General features: G+C 35.8%; 2 protein-coding genes across 2 annotated transcripts; one reads left to right on the forward strand and one right to left on the reverse strand.

The window, feature by feature from the left end:
- Window positions 1–4,489: 4,489 nt before the first annotated feature.
- LOC113306095 lies at window positions 4,490–6,186 on the forward strand. The gene is made up of 8 exons (XM_026555074.1): window positions 4,490–4,508; window positions 4,581–4,654; window positions 4,793–4,882; window positions 4,970–5,002; window positions 5,239–5,343; window positions 5,439–5,616; window positions 5,831–5,940; window positions 6,022–6,186. The coding sequence occupies exons 1-8, from the start codon at window positions 4,490–4,492 to the stop codon at window positions 6,103–6,105; spliced, it is 693 nt and encodes a 230-aa protein (XP_026410859.1). The 3' UTR covers window positions 6,106–6,186.
- A 9,867-nt stretch (window positions 6,187–16,053) lies between these two features.
- LOC113304399 (50S ribosomal protein L28-like) lies at window positions 16,054–19,406 on the reverse strand. The gene is made up of 2 exons (XM_026553499.1): window positions 18,920–19,406; window positions 16,054–16,762 (listed from the first exon to the last, which is right to left on the reverse strand). The coding sequence occupies exons 1-2, from the start codon at window positions 19,120–19,122 to the stop codon at window positions 16,531–16,533; spliced, it is 435 nt and encodes a 144-aa protein (XP_026409284.1). The 5' UTR covers window positions 19,123–19,406; the 3' UTR covers window positions 16,054–16,530.
- Window positions 19,407–21,375: the final 1,969 nt, after the last annotated feature.

Consider the following 21,375-nt stretch of genomic DNA (forward strand, 5'->3'; position numbering starts at 1 on the left):
TGTCAAAAACTACTGAGCATAGGTACTTCCAGATGAACCAGGAGATTGTTGCAATCTTGTCAGAGTAGTTAGCGAAATCTGGTCCCGTAATCCACTCTTTAATCCAATTCACCATTGAGTCTGTATTGATTCTTGAATTAACTACATCTAAAGATAGACCAAACCAAACCGCTCTAGCAAAAGGGCAAGCTCTTATTAGGTGTTATTCTGTTTCTGGAGTTTGGGTACTACACATTGGGCACTCTGTAATAAAATCTTTAGTATGCGCTCCTAGTCTAGCATTGGTTGGTAGCGCTTTCTGAGCTAATTTCCAAATAAATAACTTGATCCTTGGTATCACATTGATTTTCCAGATCTTTTGCCATGGAAATTCACCAGCGTTGGTGTTTTCTTGATCTTGATTTATAAGGAAAGTATATACATTTTTTTATGAGAATATTCCAGAGGAATGGTGTTGCCATCTAATTTTATCTTGTTCTTGAAAATTTGGTGAAATGGCTAGGATTTTTCTTTAATATCATGGGTGAAGATATTATCAAGTTTCTCTAGTCCCAATTTTCATCTTGTGTAATCAGTTCACTTACCATTTATGGTACCGGATCTGTTAAAACCATCGGTTTTTGAAGGGTGTTTTCCGAAGGTACCCAATTATCTTCCCAAATTTTAATCGAAGCTCCATTCTTGACTTGCCAGACGAAATTGCCTTTGATAAGGTTAAGACCTTTTTGTATGCTTGTCCAAATCCAAGATATGTTAGATGTCTTAGAAGCTTCTAAAGGGTGGTTGTTAGGAAAATATTTGGCTTTCAGTAATCTTGCCCATAATTGATCGTGTTCTGAGATAAGTCTGCTATCCATCTTTGTTAGGAGAGAAATGTTGAATTGATGTGGGTTTTTAATTCCAAGACCTCCTTGTGAGATTGGTTTGCATATGCTAACCCAAGCCTTAAAATATCCTCCTCGTTTTTCGCTTTATCCTTATTCCACTAGAAATCTCTTTGGATTTTATCCATTTGATCTAAAGTTTCCTTAGGAAGGTCAAGGATTTGCATTTGATAAGTAGGATAACCTTGTAAAACTGATTTTATCAGCTTGGGAGAGTAATTTTGATTTCCAAACTTGCATAGTGGCATAGTATTTGTGAAGGAGAGGCTCGAAATCATGCTTTCTCTTTTTATCAAAAAAGAGTGGCGTACCTAGGTATATATCGTTTTTTGTCATCAGAGGGACTTTCAGAATTTTGGCGATGATTTTCCCATGTTTCGGATGAATTATATTGCTGAAGTAGATACCGGATTTTTGAAGGTTTATCATTTGACCCGTGATCTCCCCAAACCTGGATAAAATATCTAGAAGGTTTTTTGCTTCCCCTAAGTCGGCTTTTGCGAAAAGAAAGCAGTCATCTGCAAAGAATAGGTGGGAGATGTTGGGAGCATTTTTGTTTATTTTCAGACCAGAAATTTTTTTCTCCACAACCGCATTTTCTAGTAGTCTAAAAAGAATTTCCATACATATTAGGAAAAGATAAGGGGAGAGGGGGTCGCCCTGTCTTAACCTCCTAGAAGTTTTGAAAGTAGGGCCCGGAGAACCATTTAGAAGGATATAGAAGGAGGTGGTAGAAATACATTGCATAATGAGTTTTACCCAGGAATTGTTAAATCCTAGCGCTATAAGAGAGGATTTAATAAAATTCCATTCTACTCGGTCAAAAGCTTTGGAGAGATCTAATTATAGAGCGAAATGACTCTTTCTAGCTTTCGAAGTTTTCATTGTGTGGATAAGCTCATTTGCAGTGATTATATTATCTGTGATTTGTCTACCGGGTAAAAAAAGGATGATTGGTTAGGGGAGATTATTTTATTAAGAATTGGTTTAAGGCGGTTGGATAGAATTTTTGATATGATTTTGTATATAGTATTACTCAGGCTAATGGGTCTAAAGTCCGCTGGAGTTTGAGGGGTGCAAATTTTTGGGACAAGGGTTATGAAAGAGTGGTTTAAATTAGGATCTAAGGATCCAGAAATGAAAAAATCTTGTACTGAATTGATAATATCTGGTCCCAAAATATCCCAATTGGCTTTAAAGAATCCCGGCTGAAACCCATCTGGCCTGAGGGCTCCCCATTAATTCATATTAGATAATGTGTCCCAAATCTCTTGTTTTGAAGGAATAAGTGATAAAGAATGATTTTCCTCATCAGAAATACAACTATTATGTTGGATAGATCTTCCAAATAATTCGGAATCTGTGAGGTTCCTATATGGGAGAAATGGCTGAGAAGAAGGGAATAGATTTGATCTCTTTCCGAAATCCAAAGGCCTGAAGGCTCTCTAAGAGAATGGATAGCATTAATTCTTTTCCTATTAGAGGCGATAGCGTGGAAATATTCGGTGTTTTGGTCATATTCCTTGAAGAATTTATCCCTAGAGATTTGGTGGTAATAATCATTTTTAATCTTGTACCATTCTCTTAATTCTGCTTGTAGTTTTCTAATTTTTTTCCAAATTGGCAGAATAATTACCGGATTTATGGAGAAAATCAATACGATTATTTAGGAATTTTATATTTTTGTGGATATTTCCGAAGACATCTGAATTCCATTGAGAGAGGTCTGAAGAGAGAAGTTGAAGTAGAAATTATTATTTTTATCACTACTGAAATGGAGAGTCGAAGAATTCGCTATTATAGCGGATATAATAGGGTGAGGGAGCCAGGATCTAATGCATCTAACGGGTTTATGTAAAATTTGTTTATCCGGGTGGGAATCTAGTAAATTTGAATCGTAAGAAATCAAACGTAATTATTGAAAGAAAATAATTTATTTTCTCTAGGATCAAAAATTTCACCCTAACTTGGTTTTTCCTGAACAATCCATTAATAAAGTTTGAGTGCCATCTGTAAGGTTTTACTGGCCGAAGTAAAGCTTCTGCATGCTTTGCCATATCTACTTAAGCATATTGACAAACTAAACAATTCTGCTGACGGCAAGCTGTAGTGGTGTGACCAGATATATGCTGTGATGTATCAATAGTGGTGGTGGTGTTGGTCGTGCACTGCACATGAATAATTGATGAGATACCACATATAAAACAAAATAGATATGGAGGAAGAAAACAATAATAAAACGGAGAGGAAAGTAAGTGACAAAATCACAAGAAATCATGGTTGTTCACGGCTTTATGTCTCTTCCACCTTTAGCACAGGATTAATAAATACATCAATTCTCTACGTGCCCACAAAACTGCAACTTTACAAAAATTGCATACACGATTTAACTACAGACATGTTTCAGCTAGAAGATAAATATAAGTTTGGAGTCTAGAAAATTAAGGAAAGATCTAGCTAGCTACAGTAATTTCATATCATGTCTTCTGATACTGGAGCTTACATTAATTCTCTTCAGTTACTCTTCAGCCTCTGGTGCTTTACTAATGGCGTTCTCTATTCAATTTTCTTGTGTGGGAGTTGTATAAGAGTTGTGAATGCAGCAGCAAAATCTGTAAATATTGGAAGTAATAATTCAGTGGTTCAAGATGCAAAGTACTTCCATATATATTATGGTCAGAACTTCAAAGTTATCAAAAATGGCATTGATGGCAAGAATTACCTTCTCATTCAGGTACAGATACAAAACTTCATTCTTCCTGCTCTATATACGTTAATTTCATCTGTTTGCATGTTTTTTCATCTTTTATATTATATACTTGGTGTCTGGTGAATGATTGATCTGCTCATTCATGGAGTCTTGTTGGGATGTATTAGAACTAATTTTAAGTTTAGAAGTCATTTAAATGTCATTGTGGTTGATCTGGGATTTTGAAGAATAATTTGAGAATGGCGACGAGAACAAAATACTGCACAGGAAGAATCAAATCATTTGTAGTACCCTTGTCAAACTACTCTATCAACACAGACTACTTTCCAGGTGATTAACATATAATCTTCTTAATTACTTTCACTACTGGTACTACATATTTTTGATCATGCTCCTTCACTTTTGATCTAATCTCTCGGAAAAATCACATGATATAAGTAAACACATAAATCACATGATATAAGTAAACATCAGATTTAGTTGCCTCGGAATGTGTCTTGAAATCGTACATGGATGGAGGTATCCAAATGATCAACAAAACTGATGCAGTGAAAGATACTACTCAATTCACTGCTTATTTTGTTACCAACCCGGATAAAATGGAAGCTTGTAATTTTGCTACCTTCCTTCCGGTCGACGAGGATACTCCTCTCCAGGTAACTTACACAAGTCCCGTAGTAGACATACATGCATTCAGGCTCTAAGAGTAATTCTCAAAAAATACTAGTGGAATTTCTTATACTCCCCGCATACATGCAACTTTAGGCGCAATTTAAATTTGTTTTTGCATAATCAGGACTAAAGAGGAACAAATATGTCCGCACTTGTATTGGCTTTAATTTATTACAGTCAAAATTACCTAAATCGTTCATTGCTATCTTTCACAACGAGCAGAATGGATCAAGTACTTGGGTGCTTTCACGAATTCGGAAGATAGAGCAAATCACGTATACGAGGCAGTTAAGTCTAGACTTGAAATTCCGTAGCCAATAATAACTCATTTGTTCTGAAACTTTCAGCAGAGGTTGCCAGTAAAAGTTTACTTCAAGAAAAGGCACAGGTTAAAGTTTCATTTTTGAATTCTGACAATGTAAACGTTTTTGCACAGAAAACCTATGACAATTACTAATATATTCACCTTACCTAACGACGAAACAAGTTTAATGTGGCTCGGTTCTAAGATCACGAAATGTTGCAGGTGAAAACAAATTACGTGTGTTTGACAAAAGCGGCAGAGAATAACAGAAAAACATTCAAACCTGTGGTAGCATGGCTAAGGTTTAATGAGGTCAGTTGTGGCAGAGGTTTAGTGTGTGCGACCCAAATTATAGACAGGAGAAATACAAGGATATCTGATTGTCATTCCTCTTTGCAGGGAGTTTGCACCAATGATGCATACAAGATGAAGGTATGAATACAAATGAGAAACTAATATGGTTCATACACTATTATGATATCTGGAACACGTACTTATAAGGGCATTAGCTTAATTTTTAGAATGGCATACATACTGCTTCCTTTGATTGAAAATGCTACCATGTCAGAAATTCGGAAGGTTTCTGAGCCGTACTGCCGTCCAGAAGCATTTTTCTTAAGTTCTTCTCATCTCGTTTTCTTTGTTACACAAACTAAAAGCAAGAACAGTATGTGTTAGATGCAGGTGGGGAAAACATTGATGACTCGATGAACAAAAATACCTATGACACTTCAATCCCGGATGACATGGACGACTTCCATGCTATCCTATGTGTAAGTTCTTGAGTTTAATCTAGTAATGTAATATGTTTCATGTCTAGCTACTAGTAATTGATTATGTAGCTTTTGTATTTCTTTTCTTTTTGCAGACAGTTGATGTTGTCATTGATGAAACTTACACTTCACACCCTGTCGAATACAAGCTTTCCACATTCTTGCAAAACTTAAAAGTGAACGAAGATGAAGCACAGTATGATGGTTTTGGCTTCCTTACAAAACAAAGCTTATGGAGATATGATAAGAGGATCCAAAATTCTGATTCTCTTGGTAAGTTGTTAATTACGACCCTACTTTCCCACTGCGCATTAGCTGGGATCTTTGCCATATGCCTTGAACGACTATTCTGGGCCTTAACATTTTTGACATTTAAGCACAAACAAATTCATTACGTAATCCCATTAATTCTTGATTTTAGATTTTTAAGTGCCTACTGTTTACATCATAACTAATTTGCTAATAAGTGATTGTTTTTGTGATGAAGATTGGTCAAACAATGCTGTCTCTCAGCCTCAGCTTGTTCTGGCAGATTTATTAGAGGCATTTTTTCCTACGGGAAATTACACGACAACTTACTTGAGAAACCTTGCCAAGGTGAAAACAATATTATTAATACTATATTTCAAGGTCAAAGTATTTATACTAATTTAAGAATGCTGCTTGCTTTTATGTCAGGATGAAAAAGTTACTACCATTGATCCTCAGATGTGCAGTAGAGAGATTTCCACTGCAATGGAACCCATCAAGGTTCCTTGTTAGAAGTGTGATAACTGTCTTATAAGGTTCCTAGTCTAAACAACTACATATGCTATTTTAAATTCTGTAAGTATATGCAGCGTATTGGCGATTCGAGAAAGAATTACTATATCTAAGAAGATTGATTAACTATTTTGTTACAATTATGTTGTACTCAACCACTGACAGCTTAATTCACAGCGGCTGTAAATATCGATATTGGTGGTCAGCCACGGTAAAGATACAAGATACATAACACTCCCACCAGGGGCGGAGCCAACTCACGCCGGGCTGGCTCCCAAGCCCAATATCGTTTGTCCTAAGGCATTTTTTGCACATCTAATTTTTGCCTTTTGCCTACCCCCAATTAGTTTTGCCTCCCCTTAGGAAAATTTCTAGCTCCGCCCTCCCACTTGGATGATCCACCATTGCAATAGTATAGCCTTGTTAAAATTTTGAGGTGGAATTCGATGGGACAAAATCCGAGCAAAGAATAGAACAATATATGTTGTCTCATCAAAATCCTGCCCAAAAAATCCGACTGAGATAAAAACTGCACAAAGTAAAAAGACCGCAACTCTTGGAGCTTCAAAATGATGATATTCACGAATTTTCTCCTTTTATCAAAACTATATCCATTTGGGGAAAAACCTAAACAGCTGGTGCGCAGAACGAGGGTGGTTACCTCCATAAATTTCCTCCTTTACCAATAATGTGTCACGAGAATTATGGACAAAACCTAAACGCTTGCGCTAGGAAAACCACTGGAGACAAAACCTTAACGCTATAAGCTCATAGTAATAATAACAACTTCGATGTTCATGTTCCCTCGTTAGAAACCTCGTCAAGAAAACCATATAGGACAAACCTGACCAATGGAAAAGAGTACAACGGAAGTTGCCTGATAACAATATTGTGCACGCGTTTGTTGCTTCATTAAAACCTTGACAAGGAAAACCCCTCGATACAAAACCTTGGGGAAGGAAAAAGAGTACAATGCATTTAAGTCTAACGAAAGATTCCACGAGCTTACTCCCCCTGAAGTAAAACTTTCTCAAAGCGGTTAGTAGTGCAAAATTTATATATTTTTCAGAAAAAAACTATTTTAAAATTTACAATATGTGGAGGATTGACATCCAGGACTCGTGCCAAGCTCACAATCGCTATTATACACCTCACATATCCTCCTCTTATTGCACAATAATTTCAATTTTCCGTTTTAACTTCAGGCATAATAATGATTAGCTTTTTCTAACTCCTTTTTACCGTAGATCAATTTTAACCTTTGAATGTGTAACATGCAAAACAAAATTTATAAAAACAAGATAACGCATGCATTATGTTTGTATATGGTACTTGTGGACCACAAAGTATTATTTTACGTATGTAACTGGTAGATCAATCACCTCTCACTTCAAGAATTCACAAAACAATGGTGATAACTTTAGTAGCACAATAAGTATCAACGAGTACCAAAAATTGGATACTCTAGTCTTTAAAAACAACTTTATGCTAGCATGTTTTCGAACTTCAGGCCAAGAAAATATTCCATTTTCAACGAGATCTCATAATTTAGTTCAATCGTGTATTTTAGCGCTATTAGCTAGGGGCTTTTCAAGTAGCCAAAGATGATATCATCAATTCATCCGGATTCTTAGTCTATTTCCAAGAACGTAAAACACAACAAAGCATTGTTCATGAACTTATCCTATTCGAAATGGTAATAATCATTAAAGTTCAAATCTGACATAATTCACATGGTCAGGAGCTGCCTCAATCAGAAACTCGAATCCTTTTTGGATTCAAATAAAATCAGTTTGAATCCTTCAGGGACTACCACGCTAAAGTGCATCAAAATAGAAGAATACTTTTTGTTTTACGAAATCAATCAAGAGGTTCGACAATAAACCCTTAAATAGTATTTAAACCGGTTATATTACTCTTTTTGTGCTTCATCTAAAAACCAACCCGTAATACTCAGACTTCACAATTTTACATTGAAAGTCGGATCCGAACTTTGTGCTTTTGTGAGAGACTTCAATCTCTACCTTATTCTTAGGGGATTGGATTATATGCCTACCAATCATGATGTCGATATTATTCTGCAAAGAGATATATAATCACTGTAGATAGATAATAGACAATTATATTGATCCCAAATATTTCTCTAGTGCATGCAAATTCAATAAAAGTTTCACAGACTGGTACCAGCGGGTCTTTTGGGGGCTTTATCACCTCATCATTTTCAATAGCGGATCATATTCGGATAGTCTCCTTGAGCACTATCTATAGTCCCTTTAAAGCACGAATTATTGTAAATGTGGTTGGATTCTCTTTCATGAGGCATACATAAGGGAGTCGTTCACATCTTAATTGTGTTTCAACTAAGGATTTGGTCACTGCAAGATGTATGATTTGTTCTTATAAGACAACTTTTCACATCTGCATCCTCGAGCAAGTGGAAAAAATATTTGAAAATGGTAAAGCTATGTATTTAATCATGATTAATCTCCAACACCTCAATTGCATCAAATGTCTTCGTGTGAGAAATTTATAACAAAATGATATAGTTTCACATCAATTCTAACGTAAGCCTAACTTTCTATGTTTAGGATGAAAACTAGATCCAGATAACCTATTAGTTGTCGATATTGCTTACTCCGACCTTCCGGTGGCATCTACCTGACTTCTCGGGATAGCCTTTAAGTTTGTCGACATAACAGGTGCCATCTTCGGGTGGAAATATTTTTCCCCCTTATTACTGCAGGAATACTTCTTCGGCTATCAACATAACTATCACTAACCTCTTGTAGTGACTTGTCTCCCTTAATTAAAGTGGATGAACTTTAAATTTTACCAACCGTACTCGCAATATCTTCTGGTGATGGGTTGTCATGCCAACTTCTGGTGGTATTTTAATTTTACTGAACATGGCGGAAATATTATTCATTTTTGGAAACTTCTGGTTCCATAATTTTGTCTGATTATCAGGGACAATTCTGCTCATGACTGTTTTTGGGTTTCAATGTAATTACATTGAAAAGGAAAACGTACCAAGTATGCCACCAACCTTTTTACCTGATAGGATTATGAACCTGCGTAGTATTTTTAACAATTAAAAGGATACGAAACTTTCAATACAGTAAAGTAAAAGCGCACACACAAAAAAAATTTGTTAGTGATGAAAACTGCAATGTGCGAAAAAAACACAGGACATAATCCAGACTTTGAACACCACATTGTATTAAGATGCTACAGACAATAACCTACTATTAGACTTCGAACTGGGATGTAGTACGACAATTCAGCTTTTGTTGTGCTCCTCACGTATCTTGGTTCTAAAAAGACCCTACATAACAAGATTCTCGTAGATGGCGTCATTTATAGGCCTATGAGTTTGCTTCAACCTAAGTGAAGACTTTTAACTATTCTGCCTCTAACAGATAATCTATTTGATTCCTTTTATATATGTTTCAATCAAGATCTGGAAATTTATTTGCAATGGGACAAGTCCAGCTAACCTCAAGGATCTAGAACACATATGCACTTATCAAAGAGAATCCTAGATCACTACCACCTCGTAAGAACAACCTAAACAAATCAAAGAGGTGTTTTAGATATCTATCTTGTGGAATCACAAAGACTGAGACAAAGAGTACTTTGTGATTTTTATCTATCTTGTTCCTGATTTATAGGTCGAAAAATATAATAATCAATAAGAACAAGATATGCATAATAGATATCTATCAAGTAAATGATAGCCTGATCGAGCTTCACGAATCCCTTAGTGAAGACTTTAAAAGTCGCAACCTAATATGGTTTCTCCAGAGGAAACCTAAGTATTTGAAGGACGACTCTAGCTACAACTAGCACATATAAGTGCCAGGATTGAAATTCTAGTATGCAGAGAGTCATTTATGTATATTCATAACATGGATTGGGAGATTGTAAACAAATCTAAGTACGTTAATTGCTTTGTAACCAAGCAAACTTTACTTCTCCATATAGATGTTCATGTAAGAATGAGACAAGTTTGCTTTAAATCACAAAAAAAAAAAATATGCAACTGTATATTAGTCGAAATATATGTCATGCACCAAGTGGTTAGCCAGAAAAAATGGTTAAGTTTTTCTGGAACCGACAAGCACAATTGGAGTTTAACATCACAAGACCAAAATCGGTTGATGAATAAATAGTCATCTTGTAACTCAGAATCCTTTTGTATTCAATATATAAGTTTGTGAATTGTCAAAATCAGTTTATCTACTTAATCACAAAAGGTCTACAAAGAACTCTCAAAATCAACCAGTTCGCAAACTGCACAAATCAGTCTGTGTTCTAGTGATACACGTAGTATCCAGGAAAATTTCAAGGTCGAGCAGTTCGCAAACTGAAAAAATCAATTTATGTCAAGTCTTTATTTCATAAGTTCGAGTTCACGATCTTAGCAAATCAGTTTCTGAACATAAAAATTAAATTGACGACTCCGTATGAAATTATTATGCAAATGCGATATTTCGAACAACAAATTATTCTCAATTTACTCTGTAAAAAGTTCTATATTGCTTGAATTGTTCTTTGCAATATTCATCATAATACTAAAGTCATACGACATGTCTGAGTGGATAGAATGGTAGATAATTAATATGAGTGAATAGGATAGTCAGTCTTCACATATCTTTGTTGATGTAGAAGTCTTCGTTGTTCTTCAGTCTTCAATTTTCAAGATCGACTGGTGAATTATGATACTCGCCTACTATGATTTACTCCAAGTCCGAGACTAATTTTAGTAGACTATAAATCAAGATATAGTTTGATTTATTAAATTCGACAATAAGTTTGATATACCAAAACTTGTGAGTTTGAACGAGACTATATCGTATGATTTTAGTATATTTAATATTGCAAAGAAGAAGTTTCGAGTCAAGCTTGTCTTTTTAAATACCTCGAAAATGATTCAAGCAGTGTGAATGTTCATAAATCCTTAGCAATATTAGTTAAGAACGCTTTATTGTTCAAGAACTATTTTTGTTTCAAGTTGATCATTTGGAAATTTCTCAAGCAATGATATTTCATATCTATGGCGATTGGGAATGTTTCAAATCATGAAAGACTGTTTTTCAGAACTACTGAAATCTGGACACAGGGTAGGTACACATACCCGGTACGCATACCCTAGATATCTGAGTTCCAGAACGTAGGTAGGCATACATACCCGGTACACGTACCCTGAGGTTTTGAATTCGAATAAAGGGGTAGGTACGCATACCCGTTACGCGTACCCCAAGAGTCTGAATTCCTGAATATCTTAAGGTATGTAGACCCAGTGTGTGTACCTTATATCCCTGAATTCGCGAACTGGTTCATAGGTACGTGTACCCCTCCACATACCTACGTAGTACGAATTAAGCAAATGCTCATAAACTATTTTCATATATACATTTGGCATTTCCATAACTCTCATGAACACTTGTAAGACATCTTTGATTACTAAATCACTCTGTGTTTGTGAATCATGATTTAAGTCTTGAGTGTTAAGTGAACTCGATTATGCTTATACGTTTCTATGGCATATTCGTCATGAACTATCATAGTGCACGATTCTAGAACCCTGGACCACAATGTATATTCTTTTGTATAATTACAAGATACACTTCTCACATGCTTACATGAATTCCTAATAATAATTTTATCTAAACAGAGAATCTGTTTGCTTGAATCTCAAGTCATCTTAGCTTGAATTCAAAGCTACCTATAGTCTTGAAAGTCTATAATAGATATACTCAAACAGGTGGGAAAATCAACCCATGACACTTATGTATCCCAGTTGGTTGTTATGATCGTCCTCTATTTACCTAGGTTTTCTGTAATAAAGATAATAGGTTTATAACTTAAAGACTTCACTTAGGGATTCATGAAGCAAGGTCCGTCTATCTTGTTATTTTCGATTGTTGAGGTTTCCGTAAATCTCCGATTAGGAACGAGATAGATAGAAATTGCAAAGTTTGCTTCGTCTCAGACTTTGATATTACTACTTTCATAAATCTCACACCATACATTTTTCGACACGAGAAAATCATATATCGTACATATGAATACCCGACAAAAACATGACTATACTATAGAGATATACACGTTGAACGAGAATGTTATTTGATGTTTAATATCGATGGTATTTAATAATATATAGATATCTAAAACTCTTCTTTGTTGATACGTTTAAGATTCTTCTTCTTGAGAGGTAGTTAGTAATCTAGAATTATCAGCTAACTGAGTGTAAATGTTCCGGATTCGTGAGGTTTGCTAGCTTTGTCTATTGTAAACAGATTTCCAATCTATCAGCTAACTGAGTGTAAAGTGTTCCTGATTCGTGAAGTTTGCTACCTTTTTCTATTAAAAACAGATTTCCAATCCTTGGTCCAAATGATCTAAAAGGAAATAAAATGGGTTTATTTGTTAAAGGAAAATTGGTATCAAAAGTATACATTGGGGTTCAAGAAACTATTAGGATGTAAAGGACGTCAGCTATGGGAATCAATTGCATAGATACTTGCGAGGTTCAAGAGACGTAAGGAGCACGACTGTAGCTGAATTACTTAGAGGTTAATTCGGTTTCAACTCTAGTCTGAAGTCTGATAACGGAATAGTGTTTGTAGAGGTTTTATACAATTTGGTGTTCAGAGCTAGACGAGGTGCTGGGGTTTTTCCGCAGGTGGAGTTTTCCTCGTTAACAAAACTTTCGGTGTCCTTTGTTTTTCCTTTTCCGCGTTATATTATTTTATATTTATAATAGGAATATCACAAGTAGGATGTAATCATTCTAGATAATTTAAATCCTTATTAATTATAATCAATTACAAGACTTATTCTTGTAGTATCTTGAAAGATCGATAGCAAGTTTCGTACTTGGAAGAATTTGGATCTTCTTTATTTGGATACAACTAGATTGATCTTGGATATTGATTTCTGAGATCCACTAAGAACACTTCTTCACAATCAGGTTTGCGGATTTATTGTCTAGACATATTAATTGTAGAAGAGATAAGAGAAAACTTTATATACATATTGTTCATGGGTATTTAATTAGATCTACTTACCATTGTATTAGGTTTTGTCCATATAGGTTGTTGAACGAAAAATTTGGTGGAGTACTGGGTACCTTCTCATTTTCAGGAACAACTTCAACTAACTGTGACATATTTTCGAGTTTTTTTACCGATTCAGTAGGAGGCAACTCGGCAGAGTTTGTATTATTTTGACGGAAATCACTCAAGTCATCAATAATAACATTCGTTGATTCCGTAATGATTTTGGTTAGGACATTATAAACTCTAAAACCTCGACCATCAGAAACATAGCCTAGAAAAATTTCTTCTTCAGTTTTGGAATCAAACTTTGTCTCATGCTCTCTATCCTTAAGGATGTAACACTTACTTCCAAAGGACACGGTGATAACTTTGATAGGGTCTTTTTCCGTACCATAACTCATATGATTGATTAGAGTTTGTGATATCGAAAAGATACGGTTAATCAAATAACATGTTGTAAAGAAAGCTTCTCTCCAAAACTTTAAAAGCAAGTTTTTATTTTGGAGCATTACCCTTGTCATTTCTTGAGTATTCATGTTCTTTTTTCAACTCCATTAGCTTGTGGAGTAATAGATGGTGAGTATTATTGAATTATACGCAATTTATCACAGGATTCACAAAATTTAATGTCTTTAAAAATTGTTCCACGGTTGATGTTGATTCTTTTTAAGTTTACGACCTTGTTCATTCTAGGATTTCTTCACATTATCATTTAATTCTTCCAAGGTGTCATTGTTATTTTCTAAGAAGGAAACCCAGGTGAATCTAGTGTAATCATCGACCATTAGCAAAGCACATTTCTTCCCTCCAACCGTTGATTGTTGGATTGAGCAAAAGATATCCATATGAATTAAATCAAGAAGAGTTTTGGTATGACTTATGTTGAATTTTTGCTTGTTTACTCTTTTGACAAGCACCACAAACACCATCGATTTTAGCATTAATTTTAGGTATACACCCCTGAAAAGTCCTTTATTAATAATCTTGCCAAGTAAATGATAGTTGATGTGACCAAAACGTTCATGTCATAGATGAGTCAATTCCATCTTAGTCGAATTGCAACAAAGGTTATACTGAATATTTAAAAGATAAAATTTGTTTTTACCACGAATACCATGAAAATTTACTTTTCTTGACAAGTCTTCATTATCACATCCTTCAGTACTGAAAACAACTCTATGTCCTTCGTCACAATTTGGCTGACAGAAAGGAGATTAGCAGTCATGCCTTTAATGTAAACAACATCATGAATTCAGGTACTCGGGTAGCTTGACCATCTCCTTTTTGATGATGTAGCAACAACTCCTGTCTTCGAAAGTTAAAGGTCCTCCTTTGTAGTTATCAATGTTCACGAACCAAGAAATATTTCATGTGATGTGTCGACTACATCTATTATCAAGTAACCATTGGAATGGTGAAGTGCACTTAAGAGCAAAATCTTCTAAACTGACATTATTACTTGTATTATATTTCGTTAGGCTGTTTTGTAATCTTTTGATTTTAGATAAGAGTTGTTGAGCATTCGTGTGATAATTTTCCAAGCGAAAGTAATATTTTTCTGAAACAGTTTACATATACCTTGATATATAATGAACATTCAGTCCACAAAATACACACATGGAGATCGGCTCCGTAGCATATCTCTTGGAATTGATATTTGATGATGTCAGAGATACATTAGGTTTTACAAAGCCAATTCCGCGTCTGTCACCTGATATTCGACAATTCTTTAGACATGTTTCTAGATTCCCGTAGACACGGAATTTTCATTTTTTAGGTTTCGTCTCCAATCGGATTTTTGTGAGAATATCCTCAGATTGAGCTAGCTTTACAAGAGCGTCCTTGTTTGTATGGATTTGAACATCTAGTTTCTCTTGAAGAATTGCCTCTCTTTCAGATCCTTCTCGAATATCAGAATCCTTGATGTGAAGTCCACAGTAATAAAGTTCGTTGATTTTTCTTATCAATCGAAATTTCTCATGACAAAGTGTATCAACAACTTTTACCCAGTTTGTGCACAAGTTATCTGAAAGAGTTTCAAGATCACAATCAGATTATGTACATGCATTGTTCCTATTATTGTAAGGGATCATCATGTTGGCTGTAACACTGTAATATATGAACTAACTCTAATACCAATTGAAAAGGAAAACCACCGATCGTGTTATTTGATAAGATTGTGAACCACTGAGGTAATTTTAATAACTAAGAGGATAAAAAACTTTCATGCGGAAAAGTAAAAGCTCACACACACACAAGAATTTTGTTAACAGAAAAAGGTACAATATACAGAAAAACCTTGGTACCTAGTCCAGAATTAGAACAACATATTGTATTATTAGGCCGCTAGACGAACTATGATTTTTAGGAAAGAAAAAAAAAAGAAACACTACTGTCAACACAACACAAGTCGGACTCAAAGAATCTTATGCACTTCATCAAAACTCCAACGGAGACCCCTTCGTATATTTCAGAAATGATCGCAGAAATTAAACACAGAATGAGCCAAATTCCTTGTTGTGCTATTCAACATGATTATAAGGAAGGAGACCAAGCAGCATATGGTCCAGCAAACTATGTGGCAAATCGTAGTCATTCCGGAAACTACTAATCAGCAATATGGGATCAGGCAAACCCGATTTATATTAACCAAATTCTACTAAGGGACTCTAGGGGAGTCACATACCCACGTGCAATAACAATTTAGTTGTTTTTCTATTATATGCATGCTTCTTAATCGTATTTGAAGCATGCATAATCGTATTGTATTGAACAGTGGTATTTGAAGCGTTGCTTAATCGTATTGTATTGAATGTTTTTAGTTACATAACTAAAAGATAAGTGTAAAAGCAAGCCACGGGACAAAAATAAGAGGTTGAGCCCGTACAACTGTAGTGTCTCCTTAAAATATAGATTATTTGAAATATCTAACTATTATCAGACAGACTCCTCTACGAGCAACAAAAATGAAAAAACGTGAATGTTTAGTCATCAAAAATAGACCACCCACAAAGGTTAATCTTAGTGCCGATCAATACATCAAAGTAAAACAAACACAACCTCCTTCATGGCGAATAGAGGTACTAGAATCACCTAAAAATGTTCAATTATCAGCCTAGGTTTATTCCTCTTGTTTTCCCAGACTAACTTTCAAAGCTGAGCAACCAGCAGCTCGCGCACATCACTATCTGCGAGAACCTCACTACTTTCTTTCTCGGACAAACGAAGGTCTGAGATTTCTTCCGTGATTTTATTTTGTTGTCCTGGTCCGTTGTATCCCTTTCTTCTTGCTTCCCTAAGAGCTTTTTCCTCGGGCGAGAAAAATCTTATGTCCATTTGCCCACGTTCTTCATACATCTTTTCAATTGTAGATTTCCAGTTCTTCATACATCTTTTCAATTGTAGATTTCCAGTAAGAACCTATCTCTGTGTCCATCTTCTGGTATGGAGTTTTCAGTAGGTACTCATCAACCCCTCCTGCCTTGTCAATGCACCGTAGTGCATGTGTGGTGACCTTGACACGAACATGACGATCAAGTATGTAGCTGAAGAGTCGTTTTTCCTGTACGTTTGGTTTCCATGTTCGCCTTGTCCTGTCATTACCATCAAAATCACAATTGTTAACTTACTCTATCATTACTTTAAAGTTTTCGTAAAACAAAACAGAACTAAAATAAATAGATCATGACGAATAATGGCAGTCAGATTCAGATATTAATAGTCATTTTTGTCATCTCAGCTTTATTAAGACGGAGAAATTATAGCACAGGGAAAAGAGACTGAAGTTAAAGGCTTATGAAGCAATTGGCAGGTGATGATAATCTAATTTCTATTGCGGTGTTAGTCTACTAAGTTGAGAACGGTACACGTTACATGCCTCAGCCCTGCATCACATTGACACGGACCGTTCATGGATCTATCAACTCTGCTTCTGACCAGCCTGGCCTAGTGCTTTAACAAAGACTTGACTAAAACAATACAATCAAGAAATCCATATGAAGTGTGTCAAAGGTATCTACACCATGAAAACCTTATACAAACTGAACAAGCCTTTATAGCTTCCAAGCTGAAGTAAATTCACCACCTAATCACGCCTGACGCAGTAGATTTTCTATTATTTGTCTTTACCCACAAAATCTAACTTGTAAGTACATCAGTTTGCCAAGCAGCATAATATGGGCCTTCTTACGCTAACCCCTATAGGCTAGATTGAGCTACTAGGTTGGCCAAAAAGTGTTGCAAATCAAAAAATAAGTGTGGGAAAAAAGTTAACACCTGTACCTGCTACTTCTCTCTCCTATCATTTGCTCGCAGTTCAACTAGCAGCTAGTTTCAAAAGTTGAACCGTTCAGCGCTCAAAAAGTAACCAAAATGCTGAACCATTCAGCGCTAGGAGAAAATTTTCTGATCTAACGGCTGAGATTTAAGCGCTGAACCAAACAGCGCTCACCGCTAGATGGTGGTCCCGCTGACTTGGTCTTCTAATCTAGGCTAGATTAGCCATCCCATAAGGCTAAGTCATATGGGCTAGATATCTAGCTGCTAGATTGGCCATCCACGTCAGCATGGGCAACCTCCGAAGTCCTATGGGTTAGATATCTAGCAGCTAGATTGGTTATCCATGTCATCTGGGACCACTATAGAACGTTGTTTGGTTCAGCGCCGAGCGCTGTTTGGTTCAGCGTTTTAAATCTCAGCCGTTAGATCATAAAATTTATCTCCCTGCGCTGAACCGTTCAACGTTAAAAACACTTTTTGAGCGCTGAGCCATTCAGCGTTTCAATCTCGTTGATAGTTGAACTGCGAGCACTTGCTAGGAGAGAGAACTATCCAATGCTAATGTTAACTTTTTTCCCACACTTTTTTCATGATTTGCAATATTTTTTGGCCAATCTAACAGTTCAATCTAGCCCATAGAGATTAGCATAAGACTTAGGAGGTTACCTTAGCTGACGTGGATGGCCAATCTAGCTGCTAGATTAGAAAACCATGGGGTTAGCCTTAACACCTTATTAAAAGAAGAGTAGGTATACTATCAATCCATAGCAGCAAAACGGAGTTTTTTATTCTTCTAAAGAACTTAGCAAAATTTGCAATATACATAAGTAGAAATAAGAGACTTTTCTTAACAATTGAGAAAGAAAAAAACCAGAAGATTCTTATTCATCTGAGAAATGCACCTATACAGCTTAACCAAATAAACCTTATGTTTCTTGATCATTCCATAAACCGCTTAACCAGATAATCATCATAGGTTTCTTGATTATTCCATAAACTTTAATGCAATATCCTGTATATTTACTATTTTGTTCAGCAACTGTAAAAAATTAACCCAATCTTTTTCATAACCAGCATACAGAAAGCACTAAATCTTTCTCAAGACTAAAGCATCGATCTTAAAACCCAAACATTTAACGCCATTAATTTTCCGTCCACAGGCTAATGCAAATTCTTTAACTACTTTTTCATTGATCATTTTCCTCTCATACCTACACATTTTAAAACTTCTTCATCTTTTCCAACTAATTATCTAAATTGATCCTTTTCTCAAAAAAAAAAAAAATCTAAATTGATCCCCAAAAAACAAACCGGGATCAAGATTCATATACATAATCATGGAATTAAAACTAGTTTCATTTAAAGCAACAATCAATCAGTCAAACTAAAAAAATTAAAAACCTGAATTCGACTTTAGGGCTTTAGGAAAATGATTAATAATGACTAGGGTTTCAGAAAGAAGATTCTTTTACCTGTTACCACCATCTTCACTAACTTGATCACCAAATTTAATATGCACACCACCATAAAGACCTCTTTTAGCTCTTCCCATTGTAATCTTACTACTATTACTTGGTGTAAATTTCTTCACTGTTTCATTTACTCCTTTTCCTAATTTGTCTGCCCCAACTTTTTTCAGCACTTTGGTAATCGTATCCCCTGATTTGAAAGACATTTCCCCCAGACTGATCAATCAATTAGAGTTTTCAAGGAACGAGTAGATTCAATCGCAAGAAGAACGAACTTCAATGGAAGAAATAAAAGAAACAGAGAGAAATGAAATCCCCAACTAATAAAAGCCCTAATTTGTATTCGGTTCTTAGGACTCGACCCACATTTACGTAGCAGCAGATGTTGAACTAATAGAAAAGAAGGCTTGGCTCCTCGAACCAGAGGAGGTTGCCTGATGGGATTTACGGGTACTTTTGCACGGAATCAAACAAAAGGAGGTTGCCTGATGGGATGTCGGCTTTTGCTTTGGACTTTGTCGGGGGCTGAAACCGCCCTTCCTCTCAGAGCAAGTCTTATGGCGGAAGAGTTCCATCTTTCACGTCACCTCAGTATTTGGAATTGTGGATGGAAATGCAAGTGTAGTGGTGGAATAGTGAAAACGCTATTCTTAATAGCACTAAAAAAACGCTATTCTTAATAGCGCTTTTTTCTCAACCGTTAGATTTCAACAACTCATTTTAAATCTACGGATAAAAAAAAAACGCTATTCTTAATAGCGTTTTTTAGCGTTATTCTTATTGGCGTTTAGATGGATTTCACGGACCCTTCCACCAAATCATGGAACCTTGCTTGGATTTTCTGTGGAAGACCCCAACGTGGAAGCCACTAGACTTGACATTCCATGGTTTTTCCACACTTGGAATAGGTTGGATTCCACCATAAAACTTGCTCTCACATACGCTCGAGTCTCTTTGAGCCTCTCCCCTCTCCTATGGTCAAGTGAGTCCCCACGGACCCCACCTATGGTTGAGCTACATTGGGTAGTTCTCGTGTAGAAAGCCACTCAAAGGCTATAAGATTTCAAGATTACCTCCCGAATGAAAATCTCATGCTTGTTATATTCTTGGCATCTTAGAGAAATCCAGGATTAGAGCGGGGATTGCGCTCTCTGCTAGTCTAGTAGTTCCCTTTCTCATGGGAAGCATAACGAGTACGGTAGTTTATTGAATAACTAAATAAAATAGACAGACCTTTCTTTTCGTCTCAAATCTCTTCTCAATTGAAAGATTTCCTATTAAAGTGAGAGCTCTGATTTCTCCTTAACTTTGGGCTTTGAGTCTGTTTTCTCGTATATGAAATTAGCCTGGGTTTCGAGCACATGATGAGTCATGTGGAATTGACTCTATATACTGAGTCCTTCAAAAAAAAGGGAGGATCCATGGATACTCTTAGATGGGCACTATCATACATGATTTGCGTCATTTTCTCCGCAAAACCAAGCGACAAGGAATTTAAATCTAATATTTAGATGATACGTTCTTCTTATGATACTCTACAATCCTACAAAAAATGAGAACGATTCTAGACGTATAATACCACCATTTACCCCTTTGAATATCGGCCGTTAAAATTTAACAGTTAAAATTAAGATCGGTAGATGATGAGGTTTGGTATCTCGAATTGCGCTCATTTTTGGTAGGAATGTAGAGATTTATAAGAGGACCTCATCATCAAAATATTAGATTTAAATTCATTGTCATTTGGATTTACGGAGAAAATGACGCAAATCATGTATAATAGTGTTCATCTAAAAGTGTCTATGGATCCTCCTTATATATATATATATGTATATATACTGAGGGACTTCCCTGCGTACCCTTTCAACTACTACAAGCCCATTGGGCGGCCGTTCGTTCGCTCTTATTCAATGAAATAAGATGGTCTTTGAACTAAATACTTGATTTCCCAAAGCATGAAGATTACAAATCCTTCGGACCTATAAAGACCTTTACAAACACGAGGCTTTTTACATTTCCACCTAATACTTTAATCTTACACCTAGCTTATTCAAGGTTACCAAAGGATGTGGAGGGACGAAGGCACTCGACTGAAAGGAGGGGGACGAAGGAAATACTTACCTGATGAACATTCTACACCTATTTCACCAAGTCCAGTAACTATCCAAGCTTAATCTCCACTTTATCTCATACCAGGGCCCATTCCAAGCTAAACAAAAGCATATTCTTCGTTAATTGATGGAATCGTATTACGCATATGCATATAGTGAGAATATTCGGGAGAAGTGGTAATAGCAAGGGAAAACACTTTCTTCATAAGAGAATAAGTTCGAAAGAACAAACCCTGGGTAGCCGAGTCTCTAACACCAACCTACAATACAAAAGTAGCGCATTTCAAAAGTTCAAAATCAATGTTAATCATTCACTAAATCTATGGTATATATCTGACGGATAGCTTA

Source organism: Papaver somniferum, chromosome 8, assembly GCF_003573695.1.
Source record: "Papaver somniferum cultivar HN1 chromosome 8, ASM357369v1, whole genome shotgun sequence".
NCBI classification, from domain to species: Eukaryota; Viridiplantae; Streptophyta; class Magnoliopsida; order Ranunculales; family Papaveraceae; genus Papaver; species Papaver somniferum.